The 17487-nt window shown below is 41.2% G+C and overlaps 1 protein-coding gene across 7 annotated transcripts in view; it reads right to left on the reverse strand.

Annotated features, from left to right (window-relative positions):
- Positions 1-4856: 4856 nt before the first annotated feature.
- DDX59 (DEAD-box helicase 59) overlaps positions 4857-17487 on the reverse strand; it is a 25986-nt gene continuing 13355 nt past the window's right edge. For 2 of the 7 annotated variants that reach the window (XM_032288660.1, XM_032288659.1), the window contains 4 exons: positions 10138-10389; positions 8816-8968; positions 8181-8309; positions 5010-5313 (listed from right to left, as the gene is read on the reverse strand). In XM_032288660.1, coding sequence (XP_032144551.1) covers positions 5050-5313; positions 8181-8309; positions 8816-8968; positions 10138-10389 — 798 coding nt within the window. In that variant the 3' untranslated portion in view covers positions 5010-5049. Of the gene's footprint in view, positions 5314-5948; positions 6409-8180; positions 8310-8815; positions 8969-10137; positions 10390-17487 lie in introns of those variants that run through there. The other 5 variants (XM_032288663.1, XM_032288662.1, XM_032288661.1 and 2 more) reach the window with 4 other exon arrangements.

The following is a 17487-nucleotide window of genomic DNA, read 5'->3' on the forward strand; positions in this document are numbered from 1 at the left end:
AGTGGAGTGTGGGTGAGTGCTCCCTGCATGGGAGTGGAGTGTGGGTGTGAGTGCTCCCTCTGAAGGGTTGGTGGTCTGTCCAGGTTCCCACCTGGCCCCTGAGCTGCTGGGATGAGCTATGACCACCTGCCACATTGAACTGGAATCATCCCACAAATAATTATGTTACTTGTTTAGTATCACTCTTCCTTAAATCTATGTATAGCTTGTATTTATTTTAATGTTTAATATCAGAAGTGTTTTGGTCTTTATTTAGAAGTTTGGTGATTTTTTTGTGAGCAGGAATATGCCATAGGAACCTCACTCCTGTTTATATCAATTTACCTGTGGTAGAATTGTTTTGCTATATGTTGTTTCGCTTAAAGTCAGAGTTACCAAGAACTTATCAATGATACGAAGTGAGGACTTAGTGTAGTAATATTCTACTTGGAAAATATTCTCTTCCTGTGGATTAGAGGAATAATGTGTGGAAAGGGTTAATATTTCGAGGTGATGAAGTCCTGAGCTTCAGTGCCAGCATGAAAATGTGGACATTTTGAAAAAATACAAATAGGACTTCGTGACTAAGCAGATACGGGGATTAAGAAGAGAAATGAGTCAGTGAAGACAGCATGACTTTGACTGAGCAGGACTGAGGGCGTGGTCGCACCAGAGGCATAGGGAAGTCAGAAAGGAGGAATTAGGCTTTCTGTAAGGAAGATGATAAATATGGCTTTGGAAATGCTGATTTTGAGCCAAAAAGTTAAGTGAAAAATTGAAGATTTATATCTTCAACCTCAGTTAGCTACCTAGCTAGATGATAGATAGATGATAGAAAGATAGGGTACCAGCAAAAGGATGGGATTGGAGATTTTATGTATATATATGTTTTTATCATGTAATGTTTCAAATACATCAAGTGCAAATCAAATAGGAACTTCCATGGCCCATCACCTGACTTCAATATGATAAACTCTTGGCCAATCTTGTTTCATCCACAGCCCTCACTCTGTATTATTCTGAAGCAAATTCTAGACATGGAGATAGGGGTTTAAAAGTATGAGGCACAGAAAATATAGATTTGGGGAAGACCTCAGAGAACCTTAAAGCAAACTTTCTCATTTTACAGTTGAGCAAAGCTAAAGATTAGAGAAGTAATTAATTTGCCCTAATTAAAAAACAAAACCCGTAGAGCTGGAACCGGAACCCAGCTATTTGCAAACAGCTTTGCCAAGTGGTCTTCTTTCTGCAATGAAATGAGGAAAGTAAAGTTGACATGCACATTTTTCAAAGCTAAAATGTATTTGTAAAAGTTACTATTTGTAAACATTACAAAAATAAACACTCGCCCTGTGCTTTATTTGTAACTTTGTCTTGTATCATCACATATGCAACACATTATAAAATATAAAATAGGTTCTCACACTAGCCGTAGAACGAGAGAACGGTGCTCACTGAATTATCCGTCGGCTGGTTTCACACTGTGGCCGTAGAGCCTCTGAGGTCATTGTAAGTATGCCTTGGCGACAACAAAAGAGTCCTATCTGTCCGGAGTCAGTTTACTGGTGGCTGCCAGGAAAGTCACCTTGGATGACACATTACCTTCTGTATCATACCTGTTTATGGAGTAAACTTCATATTGATTGTGGTGAGTAGAATATATAACAAGACAATAAGAGGTGTGTTGATATTACCTCCAGAGAAGGGTACAACCCAAGTAATATTCAGCTGCCAGAAGAAAATAGTGTAGTTCTACCAGAAAATATGACAGGTCGTGGATCTAGCTTAGATTTATTAATCAGTGAGTCATAGTTTAAATATGTGGCAATGTTCTTTGTAAAGATGTTATGAAACCAAAAAGAGAAGAAAAAAAAAAAAAAACACTTTGACTTGTTGGAAAAAAAAAAAAAAAGGTGATTTAAAAAAATGTGCTTGGGGCCGGGTGCAGGGGCTCATGCCTATAATCCCAGCACTTTGGGAGGGTAAGGTGGGTGGATCGCCTGAGGTCTGGAGTTTGAGACCAGCCTGACCAACATGGTGAAACCTCGCCTCTACTGAAAATACAAAATTAGCCAGGCGTGGTGGCACATGCCTGTAATCCCAGCTACTCAGGAGGCTGAGGCAGGAGAATCACTTGAATCAAGGAGGTGGCGGTTGCAGTGAGCTGAGACTGCACCATTGCACTCCAGCCTAGGCAACAAGAGCGAAACTCCATCTCAAAAAATAAAAAAAATAAAAAACAAAAGTCACTGCTTAAGGTGTTTGATATATAAAGGATGTTTGCTTCAATCTGGCAATAAAGCAACCAATTCAATTATTTTTATAATACAATTACCGTAAAACAAATGTTTGGGAGTGTATGTGGCTAGTTTTTTCAGCTAATTAAAAATCTAAACTGTATGCTAATTCTCACAAAAATCTATTATTTAAAATTTTATAATTTAGTACCTTAGTGTCCTTTCTTGGAAAGAATGGTTTCTTATTCAGAGAGTAGGTCCTTCTGTCTTCTTTAGTACACGTTTTTTCTTTCGTGAACTAATGATAGGTGGTAGCTTTTAAAAAACAATATCTTTAGGCCGGGCGCGGTGGCTCGTGCCTGTAATCCCAGTATTTTGGGAGGCCGAGGTGGGCAGATCACGAGGTCAAGAGATCGAGACCATCCTGGCCAACATGGTGAAACCCCATCTCTCTTAAAAAAAAAAAAAAAAAAAAAAAAAAGATAAAAATAAAATAAAAATTAAAAATTAAAAAAATTAAAAATAAATAAAAATAAAAATAACATTTTTAATTAGGGAAAAATACCGGCAACCTGGAACCTTTTTTTTTTTTTTTTTTAGAAGTTTAATGCTCTTGTCTGTAAAATACCTAATTGAGGAAACCATAGCATTGCTGCACGTCAGACAACAGAAGAGCAGATGGGTGAGACAAGGAAGAAGTTGCCAAAGGAAAGATCTTAAGGAACGAGAAGCAGAAGTCAAGACTCAGAGAGGCAGGAAGAACCAGTAAGAGGAGCTTGAAGATTGGCAAGAGGGAAGTAAGGAAAGGGCCCCGATAGCCGGCTTCTACTCCGTGGGGTATTCGACATATGCAACTGCGCTTAATTCTCACAATGAGCCTGTGAGTCAGAGGCTCTTTCCTCCATCTCTATCTCATCACCTGGCCTTAAGAAAGAGAAGGTTTCAAGAAGGGTAGTCCACAGTGACCAACACAATAAAAAAGTTTAAAGTGAGAGATGGCAGAACACGTGGTTTGAGGCAAGTCAACAGAGACCATTGGAAGATCACGTGTGTACAGCGGAGGGAACAGAAGCCAGACTGCCAGCAACTTAAGTAAACCAGTGAGGTTACATTATGGCCAATATTTTTTTTTTTGCATTACCACAGTCTCTCAAATAACATTATTTTTATTTAAAGATAGTCACCTTTCCAGAACTTTGGCAGGCAGAGGCAGGAGGATCATCTGAGGCCAGGAGTTTGAGACCAGCCTGAGCTACATAGTGAGAGCTTCTCTCTTAAAAAAAAAAAAAAAAACTTAGTTGGGTGTGGTGGTGCATGCCCGTGGTCCTAGCTACTTGGGAGGCTGAGGCTGGAGGATTGCTGGAGCCTGGGAAGTTAAGGCTGCAGTGAGCCGTGATCACGCCACTGCACTCCAGTATGCGGTGACAGGGCGAGTTGCTGTCTCAAAAAAACCCAAAACCATATATCCAGTAAATGCTGTTTTTCTAGCCATACCACTTTTATTTATATACAAGTTTGAGTCTAGTGAAAAACTGCCCATTTTGCTAGTAATTATTATGAACACTTTTAAGACATTTAGTGTATACACTAAGAATTGTGCTAATGCTTCTTTCAGCCTCCCAATGCACTTTTGCTAATGCACCCTGGGACCTTATTAGTTGCCTTATCCTTGTTCCCTTGAAATCAAACATACCACTCAACAGCAGATAGAAGTAGAGAGAGAGCCAGAATTCTGGGGGTTTATACATGTTGTGGAACTTCTGACTTTTTTCCTTTGGGTGGATACAACACTTAGAAACTACCTATACAAGACCAGCCTGGCCAATGTGGTGAAAACCCATCTCTACTAAAAATACAAAAATTAGCTGGGCATGGTGATGCATACCTATTAGTCCCACTACTTGGGAGGCTGAGGCAGGAGAATCACTTGAACCCGGGAGGCAGAGGTTGCAGTGAACCAAGATCCGGCCACTGCCCTCCAGCCTGGTGACAGAGTGAGACTCCATCAAAAAAAAAAAAAAGAAACTATTTATACAAGGACTCCTTAGTTAGCAAAATCTTGCCCACACCTGGAGAGGATGCTGAGTCTATAAAGCTTGTTTAAGTGTCTACATTTGTGTAACATACTCTCTAAGCTTCCCCACTAATTTGATGCTAACATTTTTAAATAAGGAAAGTATAGATGTATCAAAGTCAAGCACTGGAAGGAAGCACTCATCTTTCCTTCACTTAAAACTACTAATTGAATTAGCAGGTCAACATTCATTCAATAACACAATAACATTATTTTGATAAGCAGCCCATCTTAAATACTTTTTACAAAGCATTAACCAAGCTGAAGAGAAAACAACTGAGAACGAAAGTAGACATTTTACATTTATCTTTCAAAAGTGGTTCTGAAAATTTCTTCCAGTTTCTATCATTTACTTTTTTCCTAATTCTCATTTATTCAACAATAATTCAAGGGCCAATGTGCCTGTGGCATTGTGCGGGTACTGGGCAAAAGGATCACTGATCCGAGGCAGAGTCTCTGCGGAGATTTCTGGTTCTGACAGTAGCTCTGAGGACTATTTATTTTTTTAAAAAAAAAAAACAAAAACTTCATCCAGAAGAGAAAACAAATTGTATTTTATTTAGTGATTCATTTTCTGATGTTTTTAATTTATAAGAATTAAGAAGGGAAATAAATATAGTTATATAAATTTCATTAAATTTTAAAAATCTTAAATATTTTTAAATTCATATATGTTTCCATTTATACAAACCATATGGTAACAATTTACAGAAATTTTGCTGACTGTACACAATAAAAAAGTTCAAGTGGCAGAGAAAATCATTTTTGAGAATTACTTTTATCATGTTTTCTGATAATATCCATAAGATTAGCTCCTGTAACCAGATCATTCTGTGTCTGTTTGTCTCTCTGTTGTTCCTTTCTCTTCTGGTCATGAAGGTACGGGGAATTTAATAACTGTGGGGGAAGAATGGATCCTGTGGGCTTTACTCGTTTTGCAATGTCCCAGAAGAGTCTTTTTGAATTATTATTGATGAAAGTGATCGCTGTTCCATTTTGACCTAATCTTCCTACTCTTCCAATCTGAAATGAAATGCAAAGAACATTTTCAAGATGTTCCTAAAAAATCTTAGTGCCTTTTGAAAGAAAATGAATTTAGTATATATACCCTAGAGAACAGGCTACTATTTAAAGTAGTACTGGCCAGTTGTGGTGGCTCAGGCCTGTAACCCCAGCACTTTGGGAGGCTGAGGCGGGCAGACTGCCTGCAGTCAGGAGTTCAAGACCAGCCTGGCCAACGTGGTGAAACCCAGTTTCTACTAAAAACACAAAAACTAGCTGGGCGTGGGGATGCGCGCCTGTAATCCCAGCTACTTAGGAGCTGAGGCAAGAGAATTGCTTGAATCTGGGAGGTGGAGGTTGCAATGAGCTGAGATCGCACCACTGCACTTCAGCCTGGGTGACAGAGTGAGACTCCATCTCAGAAAAAAAAAAAAAAAAAAAAAAAAAAAATAGCCGGGCGTGGTAGTGTTCCCCTGTAATTCCAGCTACTCAGGGGGCTGAGGCAAGGGAATTGCTTAAACCAGGGAGATGGAGGTTGCAGTGAACTTAGATCGCACCACTCACTCCAGCCTGAGCAACAGAGTGAGACTCTGTCTCAAAAAAACAACAAAAAGGAAACATGTCCACACAAAAACTTGTACATGAACGTTCATAGCAGCCTTATTCATAGCAACCAAAATGTAGAAACAACCTAAACGTCTAGCAACTGATGAATAGATAAGCAGAGGCGGCATAGCTATACAGTGAAATGTTTTTTGGCAATTTGAAAAAATGAAGTGCCGACACATACTGTAATATGAGTGAACCTTAAAGACACTATGCTAAGCAAAACAATCAACCCCCACGGAATACTTAATTCCCTGATGTGCAGGCAAATGTGGTGGTACCAAAATAAATAAAGAGAAGTAGTGCTGTATCATTAAGTAAAAATAAAAGCGACAAGGCACCGAAGGCATTAACATCATTTCAGTGGGTGATTCTAGTAAATGTGGCATTCAGAGGTGATGCTGAGAACGCAACAGACGCGCTTTACTTGAAGAGCTTGCAAGTGATGCCCGAGAAGGGGGACACGTAGCAGTCAGTGAGATAACGTGGCGCTGAGAGAAGGCTCTATGTCTGCCAGAAAGAGAAGCTATTGTTACCTTTGGCAGCAAAGAAAAGAAAGAACACTTTCAAAAGTGAAAGACTAGAACAAATAAGGATATGAAGAGGAGATGAAGACAAGATTCCTTAAAAAAATACTTCAAAGGATCAATTTTATTTTGGCCAGATATATCAACTTAAAATGATCTTTTTAAACAAAACTTTTTTTTATGATTATAAAAGCTCACTGATTATGTGCTCACTGAAGAAAGTAAGAAAAATAAACCAAAAATAAACCAAAAATGTACTACTTAAAATTTTTTTAACTAACACTTTTCTTTTGGTTACTTACTTCTAGGTTTTTCGTTTTGTTTTGTTTTGTTTTTTTAAATGCACTTTAGGCATACTTTTAAAAACAAAATTTAGATTTCTTTTTTTTTGAAATGGAGTCTTGCTCTGTCACCCAGGCTGGAGTGCAATGGCACTATCTCTGTTCACCGCAACCTCCACCTCCTGGGTTCAAGTGATTCTCCTACCTCAGATACCCGAATTGCTGAGATTACAGGTGTGTGCCACCACATCCGGCTAATTTTTTGTATTTTTGGTAGAGATGGGGTTTCACCATGTTGGCCACACTGGTCTCGAACTCCTGACCTTGTGATCCGCCTGCCTCGGCCTCCCAAAGTGCTGGGATTACAGGAATAAGCCATGGCACCCGGCCCAAAATTTTGTTTTTATACACATATACCTTTTAAAAACAAAATTTAGTTTATATGCACATATATCTTAAAAGCAGGCCATGCATGGTGGCTCCTGCCTGTAATTCCAGCACTTTGGGAGGTCAGTGCAGAAGGATCACTTGAGGTTAGGAGTTTGAGCCTGGCCTGGCCAACATGGAATTAGCCGGGTGTGGTGGTGGGTGCCTGTAATCCTAGTTACTTGGGAGGCTGAGGCACAAGGATACCTTGAACCTGGAAGGCACAGGTTGCAGTAAGCCGAGATCACAACACTGTACAGAGGCTTGGGTGACAGAAGAAAAAAAAATCTTAAAAGCAAGAATATACAGTTTTATACACTGCTTTTTTTGGGTGGGGGAGGAGGGCTGAAGTCTCTCTCTGTCACCCAGGCCTAGAATACAGTGGCATGACCTTGGCTCACTGCAACCTCCACCTCCTGGGTTCAAGTCATTCTCTTGCCTCTGTCTCCTGAGGAGCTGAGATTACAGGCTCCCGCCACCACGCCCAGCTAATTGTTTTGTATTTTTAGTAGAAATGAGTTTTCACCATGTTGGCCAGGTTGGTCTGGAACTCCTGATCTCAATTGATCCGTCTGCTACGAGTGACCCACCTGCCTTGGCCTCCCAAAGTGCTGGGGTTACAGGTGTGAGCCACTGCCTTTTTTTTTTTTTTTTTTTTGCGATGGAGTTTTGCTCTTGTTGCCCAGGCTGGAGTGTAATGGCGCAATCTCAGCTGAGTGTGATCTCGGCTCATTGAAACCTCTGCCTCCTGGGTTCAAGTGATTCTCCTGCCTCAGCCTCCAGAGTAGCTGGGATTACAGGCATGCACCACCATGCCTGGCTAATATTCTATTTTTAGTAGACAGGGTTCTTCCATGTTGGTCAGGCTGGTCTCGAACTCCTGACTTCAGGTGATCTACCCACCTCGGCCTCCCAAAGTGCTGGGATTACAGGCATGAGCCACCATGCTGGCCTCCAGTACTGCTTTTTTAAACTTAATATCACATTGAAAATGCCTTACCCAATAAAACTCATGAACAAAATGGTGGTAACATATAAAGCTCCTTACCTGATGGACATACTCATCCATAGTTGAAGGCATATCAAAATTGACAACCAGCCTGACACTGATCAAGTCTAGGCCTCGTCCCAAGACTCCTGTGCTCACTACAACTTCAAAGTCTCCTTCCAGTAATCCCTTTCCAAAAAAGCAACAAAATTTATTATTCAGAATTTATTTTGTGTGGTTTTGTGTAATTCTGATAGCTTTTCTTTTTTCAATGCTTACTTCAATATTTTCGTTGCAGTATTTTTTCAATAAGTAAAGGTCATAGTATACCTGAAAAACGCATGTAGCTAAAATTCTCCCCAATCCCCATGGAATTTATTTTATTAACTTATTCAGGCAAACCTTTTCCAAAGGTAAATTACTGCCCTACCGTACTGCAAACTGACCTAATTTCAGAAATGGTAAGTTCTGAATTAGTAATCTATTTAGCAATGTATTCCCTAGAGAACAGGCTATTGCTCCCCAAACACAAAAGCCTGAGCAAGAAACATTAACTTCATAGTAACTGCTTGTTTGATGGTCTTGTAATCATTAAAAAAGGGTCTGCTATAAAAACCAGCTGTAGTATGGTATCTCTTGAAAATGAGGCAGAACAGATTTATAGAAAACAGAATATACAATGTTGGGTGTCAAACCTTCAATATGTTTTTCCTTTCTATTTGCGACTTCTCCGAATGTATAGATATGCTTTTCAGCCCTGTGATTTTCTGAACAGCTTCACTCAACAAATCTGCTCCTAGTCTGCAGTCCACGAATACTAACACTGGAGGCTTGAAGAGTTTCTTATCCTGAAAAATTAAAGACATATATCAACAATTATTTATATAATGTAATTTATAATGGAAAGTTTCTCTGAAAGATTACCACAAGCTAGTTATCAATAGGTTTATAAATATTGTTAAGAAAGAAAAAAGGCATATTGTTAAAGTAAGTTTTATTTAAAATATGCAGACAGAAGCTAGTCTACTGCCCCTCGTATTTTTCTCCATCACTTAATTCTGCAAGAGTAATTCAACATTTTAAGTGCGATTAATGGAATTCTACATGCTTTTTTTGTTGCTGTTCTTTTTCCTACTACAAGTAGGTGTAGAAACTTTTTTTTCTTTTTTTGTGTGTGTCCTTTTTCCTACTACACGTAAGTATAGAAATGCATGCTGCTAATAAGTCAATACCACCCATATTTAACTTAATACTGTTTATAAGGAACTATGCTTGCACATATCACCCACTTAACAAATTTCTGTTTACACTAGTAACAGTTAAAACAATTTCTCAAGGACAGACTAGCCGAGAAATACCTTGCCCCTGCCTTACACATAAATCTAAAATATTCAAAAGGAAAACATATTCTTTAGGAATAATCTTGAGGCTGGGTATGGTGGCTCACCCCTGTAATCCCAGCACTTTGGGAAGCCAAGGCGGGCGGATCAGGACGTCAGGAGATCAAGACCATCCTGCTCAACATGGTGAAACTCCGTCTCTACTAAAAATACAAAAATTAGCTGGTCATAGTGGTGCGTGACTATAATCCCAGCTACTAGGGAGGTTGAGGCCTGGCGCCGTAGTGGGCGCCTGTAATCCCAGCTACTCAGAGGCTGAAGCAGGAGAATCACTTGAACCAGGGAGTTGGAGGTTGCAGTGAGCCGAGATCGTGCCACTGCACTCCAACCTGGCAACAGAGTGAGACTCCATCTCAAAAAAAGAAAAAAAGGAATAATCTTGTATTTATATATATTTCTATAATAAGGAAAAGAAAACCCAACCCTGTATCTATCCAACATGTTTTCCCAAATAGCTATTTATTTGATTCCCATAAAATTCTAAGGTATGTAAAGCAATTTATTAGTGAATACCTATATCAAATTCCCTAAAAGCTGTATCTAAAAATCATTCTCTTAAGAACTGTGAAAAATGCAAACACCATCCATAAAACACGGTTAACTGCTTTACTACTCACATTTAAAATTTCAAATAATTTTTTCTTTTTGGCTGGGTCTTCTACCCACAAAATAATCTGACGCACATTGGCACAAGGTAGGTTCTTTTCTCCAGTGATAATTCTCACAGGATTATGCAGAAGCTGGCTTGCCAGTTGTTCTATGCTAGTTGGAATTGTGGCTGAAACCAAAATGGTCTGACAATCATTAGGAATGTTTTCCAAAATGTCAAGTACTTGTTGTTGAAAGCCCATCTTTAACATGGTATCAGCCTAAAATAAAATTGTATTAAAGTTAGTCTTGCTTGACATTAAAACCCAGAACCACCCCCCAAAAAGACTGATATAATGAACAACATATAAAATTAAAAATTCTTAAATAGAACACTATACTGCAATATCAAGAGAACTAAAAAATATACATTTATACAAAATTATACACTGTACAACTAAATGTTTACAATGATATACAAAGATATTACTGGAATTATTAACAGTAGCAAAAAACTATACACATTCTAAACATTCATCAGTAGGGGATTTGTTAAATTATGGTAGATCCATATGACACTATGCTGTCAGGAAAAATGATCACAAAGCCCTTTATTAAATAATGAATGATTGCTAGGTGAAAAAAAAAAAGGCAAAGTAGATAATATTATGTGTAACAAGATACCTATTTATGCTACAAAATATTATACGTGTATACACTCAAGACACTTAATTGCTAACACCAGGGAGAAGGCTGGAAAGCTGACAGGGAGGGAATTCCACTTTGTTTTAGTTTTTTGCTAAGTTTGTTTTTTTTTTTAACCATGAACACAGATATCTGTAATATTATTTTAAATAAAAATTTAATGTTAGGGGCTGCTATGATCTGAACTGTGGTGATTCCCCTAAATTCATATGTTGAAATCTAACCCACAATGTACTCGAAGTAAGAGGGGAAGCCTTTGGGGGGTGACCAAGTCATGAGGGCTCCACCCTGATGAATGGAATTAGTGCCCTTCTAAAAGAGGCTGGTTGGAGCTCTGTGTGAGGATGCAGCAAGAGGGCACACCATCTTCAAAGCAGAGAGCAAGCCCTCACCAGACACTGAATCAAGGTGAGCACTTTGATCCTGGACTTCCCAGCCTCAAGAATGGTGAGAAAAAGTTTCTGCTGTTTATAAATTACCCAGTCTAAGGTATTTTGTCATAGCACCAGGAATGGACTAAGGCAGGGGCTTTCACTTTTGTCTGTTCTTCCCTACTGTTGGTTTCTTACAATAATGAATTACCAAGCAAATAGAAAAAAATTTTAAAGTTAGTGCTGCCATTAAAAAAAAAAAAAAGATTAAAGCTATCTTGAGTTTCAAATACAATCCAGGTATCTGTAATTTTGGAACAATTAGATATTTGATTCTTTTTTATCCCCTTCTGGTCCCTGATTCAGGATAATTATTTTAAACTATGAAGGCATTGTGGGTGTTTGAGACAGGGTGTTGCTTTGTCGCACAGGCTGGAGTGCAGTGACATGATCCTAGCTTGCTGGAACCTTAAACTCCTGGGCTCAAGAGATCCTCCAGCGTCAGCCTCCTAAGCACCTGGGACTATAGGCACAAGCCAGGGCATCCAGCTCAGCACTGCATTTTTTTTTTTTTTTTTTTTTTTTTTGAGACGTAGTTTCGCTCTTGTTACCCAGGCTGGAGTGCAATGGCGCGATCTCGGCTCACTGCAACCTCCACCTCCTGGGTTCAGGCAATTCTCCTGCCTCAACCTCCTGAGTAGCTGGGATTACAGGCATGCGCCACCATGCCCAGCTGATGTTTTTTGTATTTTTAGTAGAGACGGCGTTTCACCATGTTGACCAGGATGGTCTCGATCTCTTGACCTCGTGATCCACCTGTCTCGGCCTCCCAAAGTGCTGAGATTACAGGCTTGAGCCACCGCGCCCGGCCCTCAGCACTGTATTTTTAAGTGCCCACTAATGTGCTGTCATTCATATTAAAAACTGAATATTCATTTTAATATTATTTAGTGGAGAAAAATATTGTCACCCAGGTTGGAGTGCAGTGGTGCCATCTCGGCTTACTGTGCAACGTCCCAGGCTCAAGCGAGCCTCCCACCTCAGCTTCTCAAATAGCTGGGACTACAGGTGTGCGCTACCACACCCAGCTAATTTTGTATTTTTAGTAGAGATGGGGTTTTGCTATGTTGCCCAGGCTCCAACCCCATTTTTTAACATGTCTTTAATATGCACAAATTATTCAACAGATGTTATTCAAAATGCAGAGTGGGCCATAAAAAGCATTTTTTTTTTTTTTTTGAGACAGGGTCTTGCCCTATCACCTAGGCTGGAGTGCAGTGGTGCAATCATGGCTTATTACAACTTCTGCCTCCTGAGCTCAAGTGATCCTCCTGCTTCAGCCTCCTGAGTAGTTGGGCCCACAGGCACATGCCACCATGCCCGGCTAAGTTTGGTATTTTTTGTAGAGATTGCATTTCCCCATGTTGCCCAGGCTGGTCTTGAACTCCTGGCCTCAAGCAATCCTCCTGCCTGGACGTCCCAAAGTGCTGGGATTACAGGCATGAGCCCATGCACCCGGACATCCCCTCTCCTGATTTTTCTCCTCCCTCATTAGCTACTCTGAGACTCCTCCTCTTCTCTCAATCTTCACACACTGGGAAGCCCCATGGGCTGGGTCACAGGCTTCTCCCTTCCCAATCTGTGCTCTCTCCTCAGATAAGATCAACAAATTCCACAGCTCTGAATACCACACATGCATCAAAGACTCCCAAAATCATATCTCAGGCCACACCTCCTTCCCCGAACTATCTGCCGACTTGGCATCCCCACTTGGTTCCAACAGGCCCCTCAAATTCAACACATTCAAAACAGAAGGTTCTATTTCCTCCCTGCCAAACCCACTCCTACCCCAGAACACATCCCAGGAAACGGTGCCATCAGAAACTCCTATTACATCTCCTCTCTTCACCACCCCACACTGACTCCATTAACCATCCTGTCAACCCAGTAGCTCACCCCAGAGCTGGTCACTTCTCCCAGCTCATACTCGCAAGACTGCTCGCAATCCTGTCACCCCCATCCCATAACCAATTCTTCTAAAATATAATTCTTTACATATTTACATTTATATTTACATATAAATTCCAGGCATATTCTTCTAAAATATAAATAACCTCCTCTGCTTAAACCCTCCAATGGTTTCCCATCACACTTTGAATAAAATCCAACTTCTAACCATGGCCAAAAAGTCTCACAAGTTCTCATCTTTGTCCACTTCTCTGACTTCATCTCCTAGCAGTCTCCCCACACTGCCTGGGACTCTGCCACACCAGCCATCTTTCGGTTCCCAAATACCTCCCAATTGCTCCCCTGTTGGCACCTAGCTAAGAGTCTTCCCTCCAGATGGATCTCTGCATGATGGCTCCTTCCCATTCCAATCTTAGCATAAATGTCACCATCTCAGAGCGCTCTGCCTGACTACCAATCTAAGGTAACCCCGGGGGCTGCCACTGCCATATCGCCTTGCATAAGTATGTTTATCACAGCTCCACGAGACAGCTCACGTGTCTCATGTTCCATGTATTCTCAAAACCAAGTGTCGGCACATGAAAACCCCTAACAAAGTATTCTGTAAATAAATTGACACTCACTAATTCTAGGCACTGTATAAGCACCTACCTACATGTCAGGCAACTTAACTAGTCAGTGTGTCCCAAACCTCTCGGAAGATAAGAATCACCTGGGGGGGAAATGAGGGTCACCTGGAATGAGTTTTTTAGCAATTCCTGGCTCCAAGTCAGAACTACTGAATCAGAATATCCAAGTGAGAGGTCTGGTCTGGTCTTACGCTCAGTGAGCAAGTCAGGTGACTCTTATCATTAAGGAAACTTGAGCAAACATTGTGCTAAGAGAAAAATTTTAAAAATCTATGCACAGTTTAACAGAGCAGAGAGAAGAAAAAGGCCTAAAATCTGACAGGGGGAGTGAGGGATTTCAGAGTTATAGATAAAGAAGGAAGAGCAGGTAGAAAGGGTGGGAGAGAATTCCAGGCCGAAGGACAGGTTTGACAGGAGACACAGAGGGTCGCAGAGCAGATGATTTCAAAGGGATTATCTGAGTTTTCATCTCTGACTATTCTTGGATCTTCAGCCTCCTCTTGAAACACTGCTTCTGTCTTCTTCAAGGATATCATCCATTCTCAGTTCCCCTCTGGCGTCTCAAGTGGCTTTTTGACTGACTCATCAAACTCCACAAGCCAGGCCCCCAGCCCCAGCTCCTGCCTCAGTTTCTGCTCACTTCTAACTTTCCTCCCTTGGAGAAACCATACATTTCATGGATTCCAATGCCTCTTTTATTTTTTAAATTTTCTCAGCAGCCTCCTGGGCCAGAGTATTTGAGATCTTCAAAATACTACCCCTTAGGTCATCATTCACAGGAAATTCACCATGTCTAAAGCCAAACTCAATCATTATTACCAAGGCCAGATTTGCCCACTTGTCCTGTTAAAGGCACAACTATAATTGATGGAGTCACCTCTGCTGCCTTCCTCTTCCTCTCTCAGCCTCAGGCATCAGAAGACTCATGAGGGATTCCTCTATTGTGACTCTCAGATCTGGCCTGGGACTCCTACTGCCTCCACCCCGGGAGCCCTCACCCATGTCTGGATTGCTGGCTGTTCTGTCTCAGATTCTTTCATTTCTCCTGTTCTGAGCAGCAGGGTAATCTCTAAACCACTACTCAATAATTTAGAAAGCCTCACTGTCTCCCACATCAAATCCAGATTCCTCTGCCTTCCTGCGAGGCCCTCTATAATTTGGCCCCACCCTAACAACCCAATTTTACTTCCTATTATTTCTCAGAAGAATTCTTCGAGCTGGTGGTCTCTTCCCCAGCCCCTGCACACATGCACCTGGACTTTCTGACTCTGCTTATGTCAGTCCCTTCACTTGGAATATCTGATACCTCCTCTTGTTTTCTAAACCTTTTTCCATCTTTTGAGGCCCAGGTCAAATCCCACTACTTCTAAGAAGCCATTTTTTTGCAGTGCCAATACATTTACTCTCTCATTTCTCCTTTTGACCTTATTTCTCCGGAACAATTAGCATATCATACACAGTCCAATTTATTTATTTATTTATTTTTGAGGCAGAGTTTTGCTCTTGTTGCCCAGGCTGAAGTGCAAATGGTGCAATCTCGGACCACTGCAACCTGCACCTCCTGGGTTCAAGTGATTCTCCTGCCTCAGCCTCCCAACTAGCTGGGATTATAGGCATGCACCACCATGCCCAGCTAATTTTGTATTTTTTAGTAAGACGGGGTTTCTCCATGTTGGTCGGGCTGGTCTCGAACTCCCGACCTCAGGTGATCCACCCGCCTTGGCCTCCCAAAGTGCTGGGATTATAGGCGTGAGCCGCTGTGCCTGGCCATACAGTCCCATTTTTTCACTAGTATCTTCCATCAGCCACTGGCAAACTACAGCTCTGGGGACAAATTTAGACCTTTACCTGTTTTTATAAATAATGTTTTATGGGAACCCCGTCACATGCATTCATTTTCATACCATCTACACTTGTACTGAGTAGTTCCAACAGAGATTATACAGCTCCCCAAAGCCTAAGGTATTTACCATCTGGTCCTTTACAGGAAGCATTTGCCAATCCCTGGCCTATATCACGTCAGTACTTTTGTATCTCCGTACACGATAGTGTTCTTGCCTTTACTTCAGTATATGCGTCTTCTCTCTCCAACAAGATTTCAGCACCTTGTAGGGTTGAATGGTATTCAAAACTGCTGTGATCCCATCCAAACTTATCCAGAACTGGTCAATTCTTACCTAAATAATCCTTCTGTACTGAATGCAGTTTCAGCATATAACCGATTATGTTATTTACCAGCTCATTTCCCCTCTAGATCACACAGAAACCATATTACTTAAACGCCAATGAGCTGGGACAGAGGCTGTATAAGATGGGGAGAACTTAAGAACACGGGGCTTATCAACAAAGGGAAGCCTAGTCATGCTCAGGGCGACAGTATGTCTAATGATAATCAGATGCAATGAGTCAGTTGATAAATGAGGCACTTGATAAATGTTTGCTGAATGAACACTTCCCTTGTGCCATAATGGTGAGCATAGCACTAAAGGGCCTCATGAAGCCCTGTTAGCGGAAGAAAATGAAAATGCTGAAAAGAGAAGTGAGGATGAGGCCAGGCGCAGTGGCTCACACCTATAATCCCAGCACTTTGGAGGCCAAGGCAGGAGGATCACTTGAGCCCAGGAATTCAAGACCAGGCTGGGCAACATAGCAAGACCCTGTCTAAAAAAAAAAAAAAAAAAAATTAAAAAAACAGAGAAGTGAGGATGAATGGAACCTAACCTGATAATCCATACAAGAATTACTTCTCAGGCCAGATGCAGTGACTCACGCCTGTAATCCTACCACTTTGGGAGGCTGAGGTGAGCAGATCACTTGAGGCCAGGAGTTTGAGACTAGCCTGGCCAACATGGTAAAACTTTGTCTCTACTAAAAATATAAAAATTAGCCAGGCGTGGTGGTGCACACCTGTAATCCCAGCTACTCAGGAGGCTGAAGCACAAGAATGGCTTGAGTGTAGGAGGTGGAGGTTGCAATGAGCTGAGATCATGCCATCACATTCCAGCGTGGGTAACAGAGAAAAACTGTCTAAAAAAAATTACTTCTCTGGCTCATAAGATGGGGAGAACTTAAGAACATGGGGCTTATCAACGAAGAGAAGCCTAGTCATGTTCAGGGTGACAGTATGTCTAATGATAATCAGATGCAATGAGTCAGTTCTACCAAATGGCCGTGCTAGAAAAATGCTGCATTAGCAGGACTCTTCAGTCTGTAAGACATTTTTGGCCGGATGTGGTGGCTCACGCCTAGAGCTTTGGGAGGCCAAGAAGTGTGGATCACCTGAGGTCAGGAGTTTGAGACCTGGCCAACATGGTGAAACCCCGTCTCTACTAAAAATACAAAAAGAAATTAGCCAGGCAGGCATGGTGGTAGGAGCCTATAATCCCAGCTACTCAGGAGGCTAAGGCAGGAGAATCACTTGAACCCAAGAGGTGAAGGCTGCAGTGAGCCTAGATCGCAACACTGGACTCCAGCCTGGGCAACAGAGCTAGACACTGTCTCAAAAGAAAAAAAAGACACTTTTACCACCATTCTTCATCTTTGCCATAGCTCTAGAAGATTCACCAGCTTGCCTAAGATCTCATGGGAGGTGGAGTAAATGTTAAAATCTTGGTCTTGTGGGTATTGGCTATGTGTTCTATCCTACTGCTACTTAATAGGGCCAACGGAAGGCAGGCTGAGACACTATCACTGGTCAGCACCTAGC

The sequence above is a fragment of the Sapajus apella genome, unplaced genomic scaffold (genome assembly GCF_009761245.1).
Source record: "Sapajus apella isolate SASKATOON/1434 unplaced genomic scaffold, GSC_monkey_1.0 scaffold22, whole genome shotgun sequence".
In the NCBI taxonomy this organism is placed as follows: Eukaryota; Metazoa; Chordata; class Mammalia; order Primates; family Cebidae; genus Sapajus; species Sapajus apella.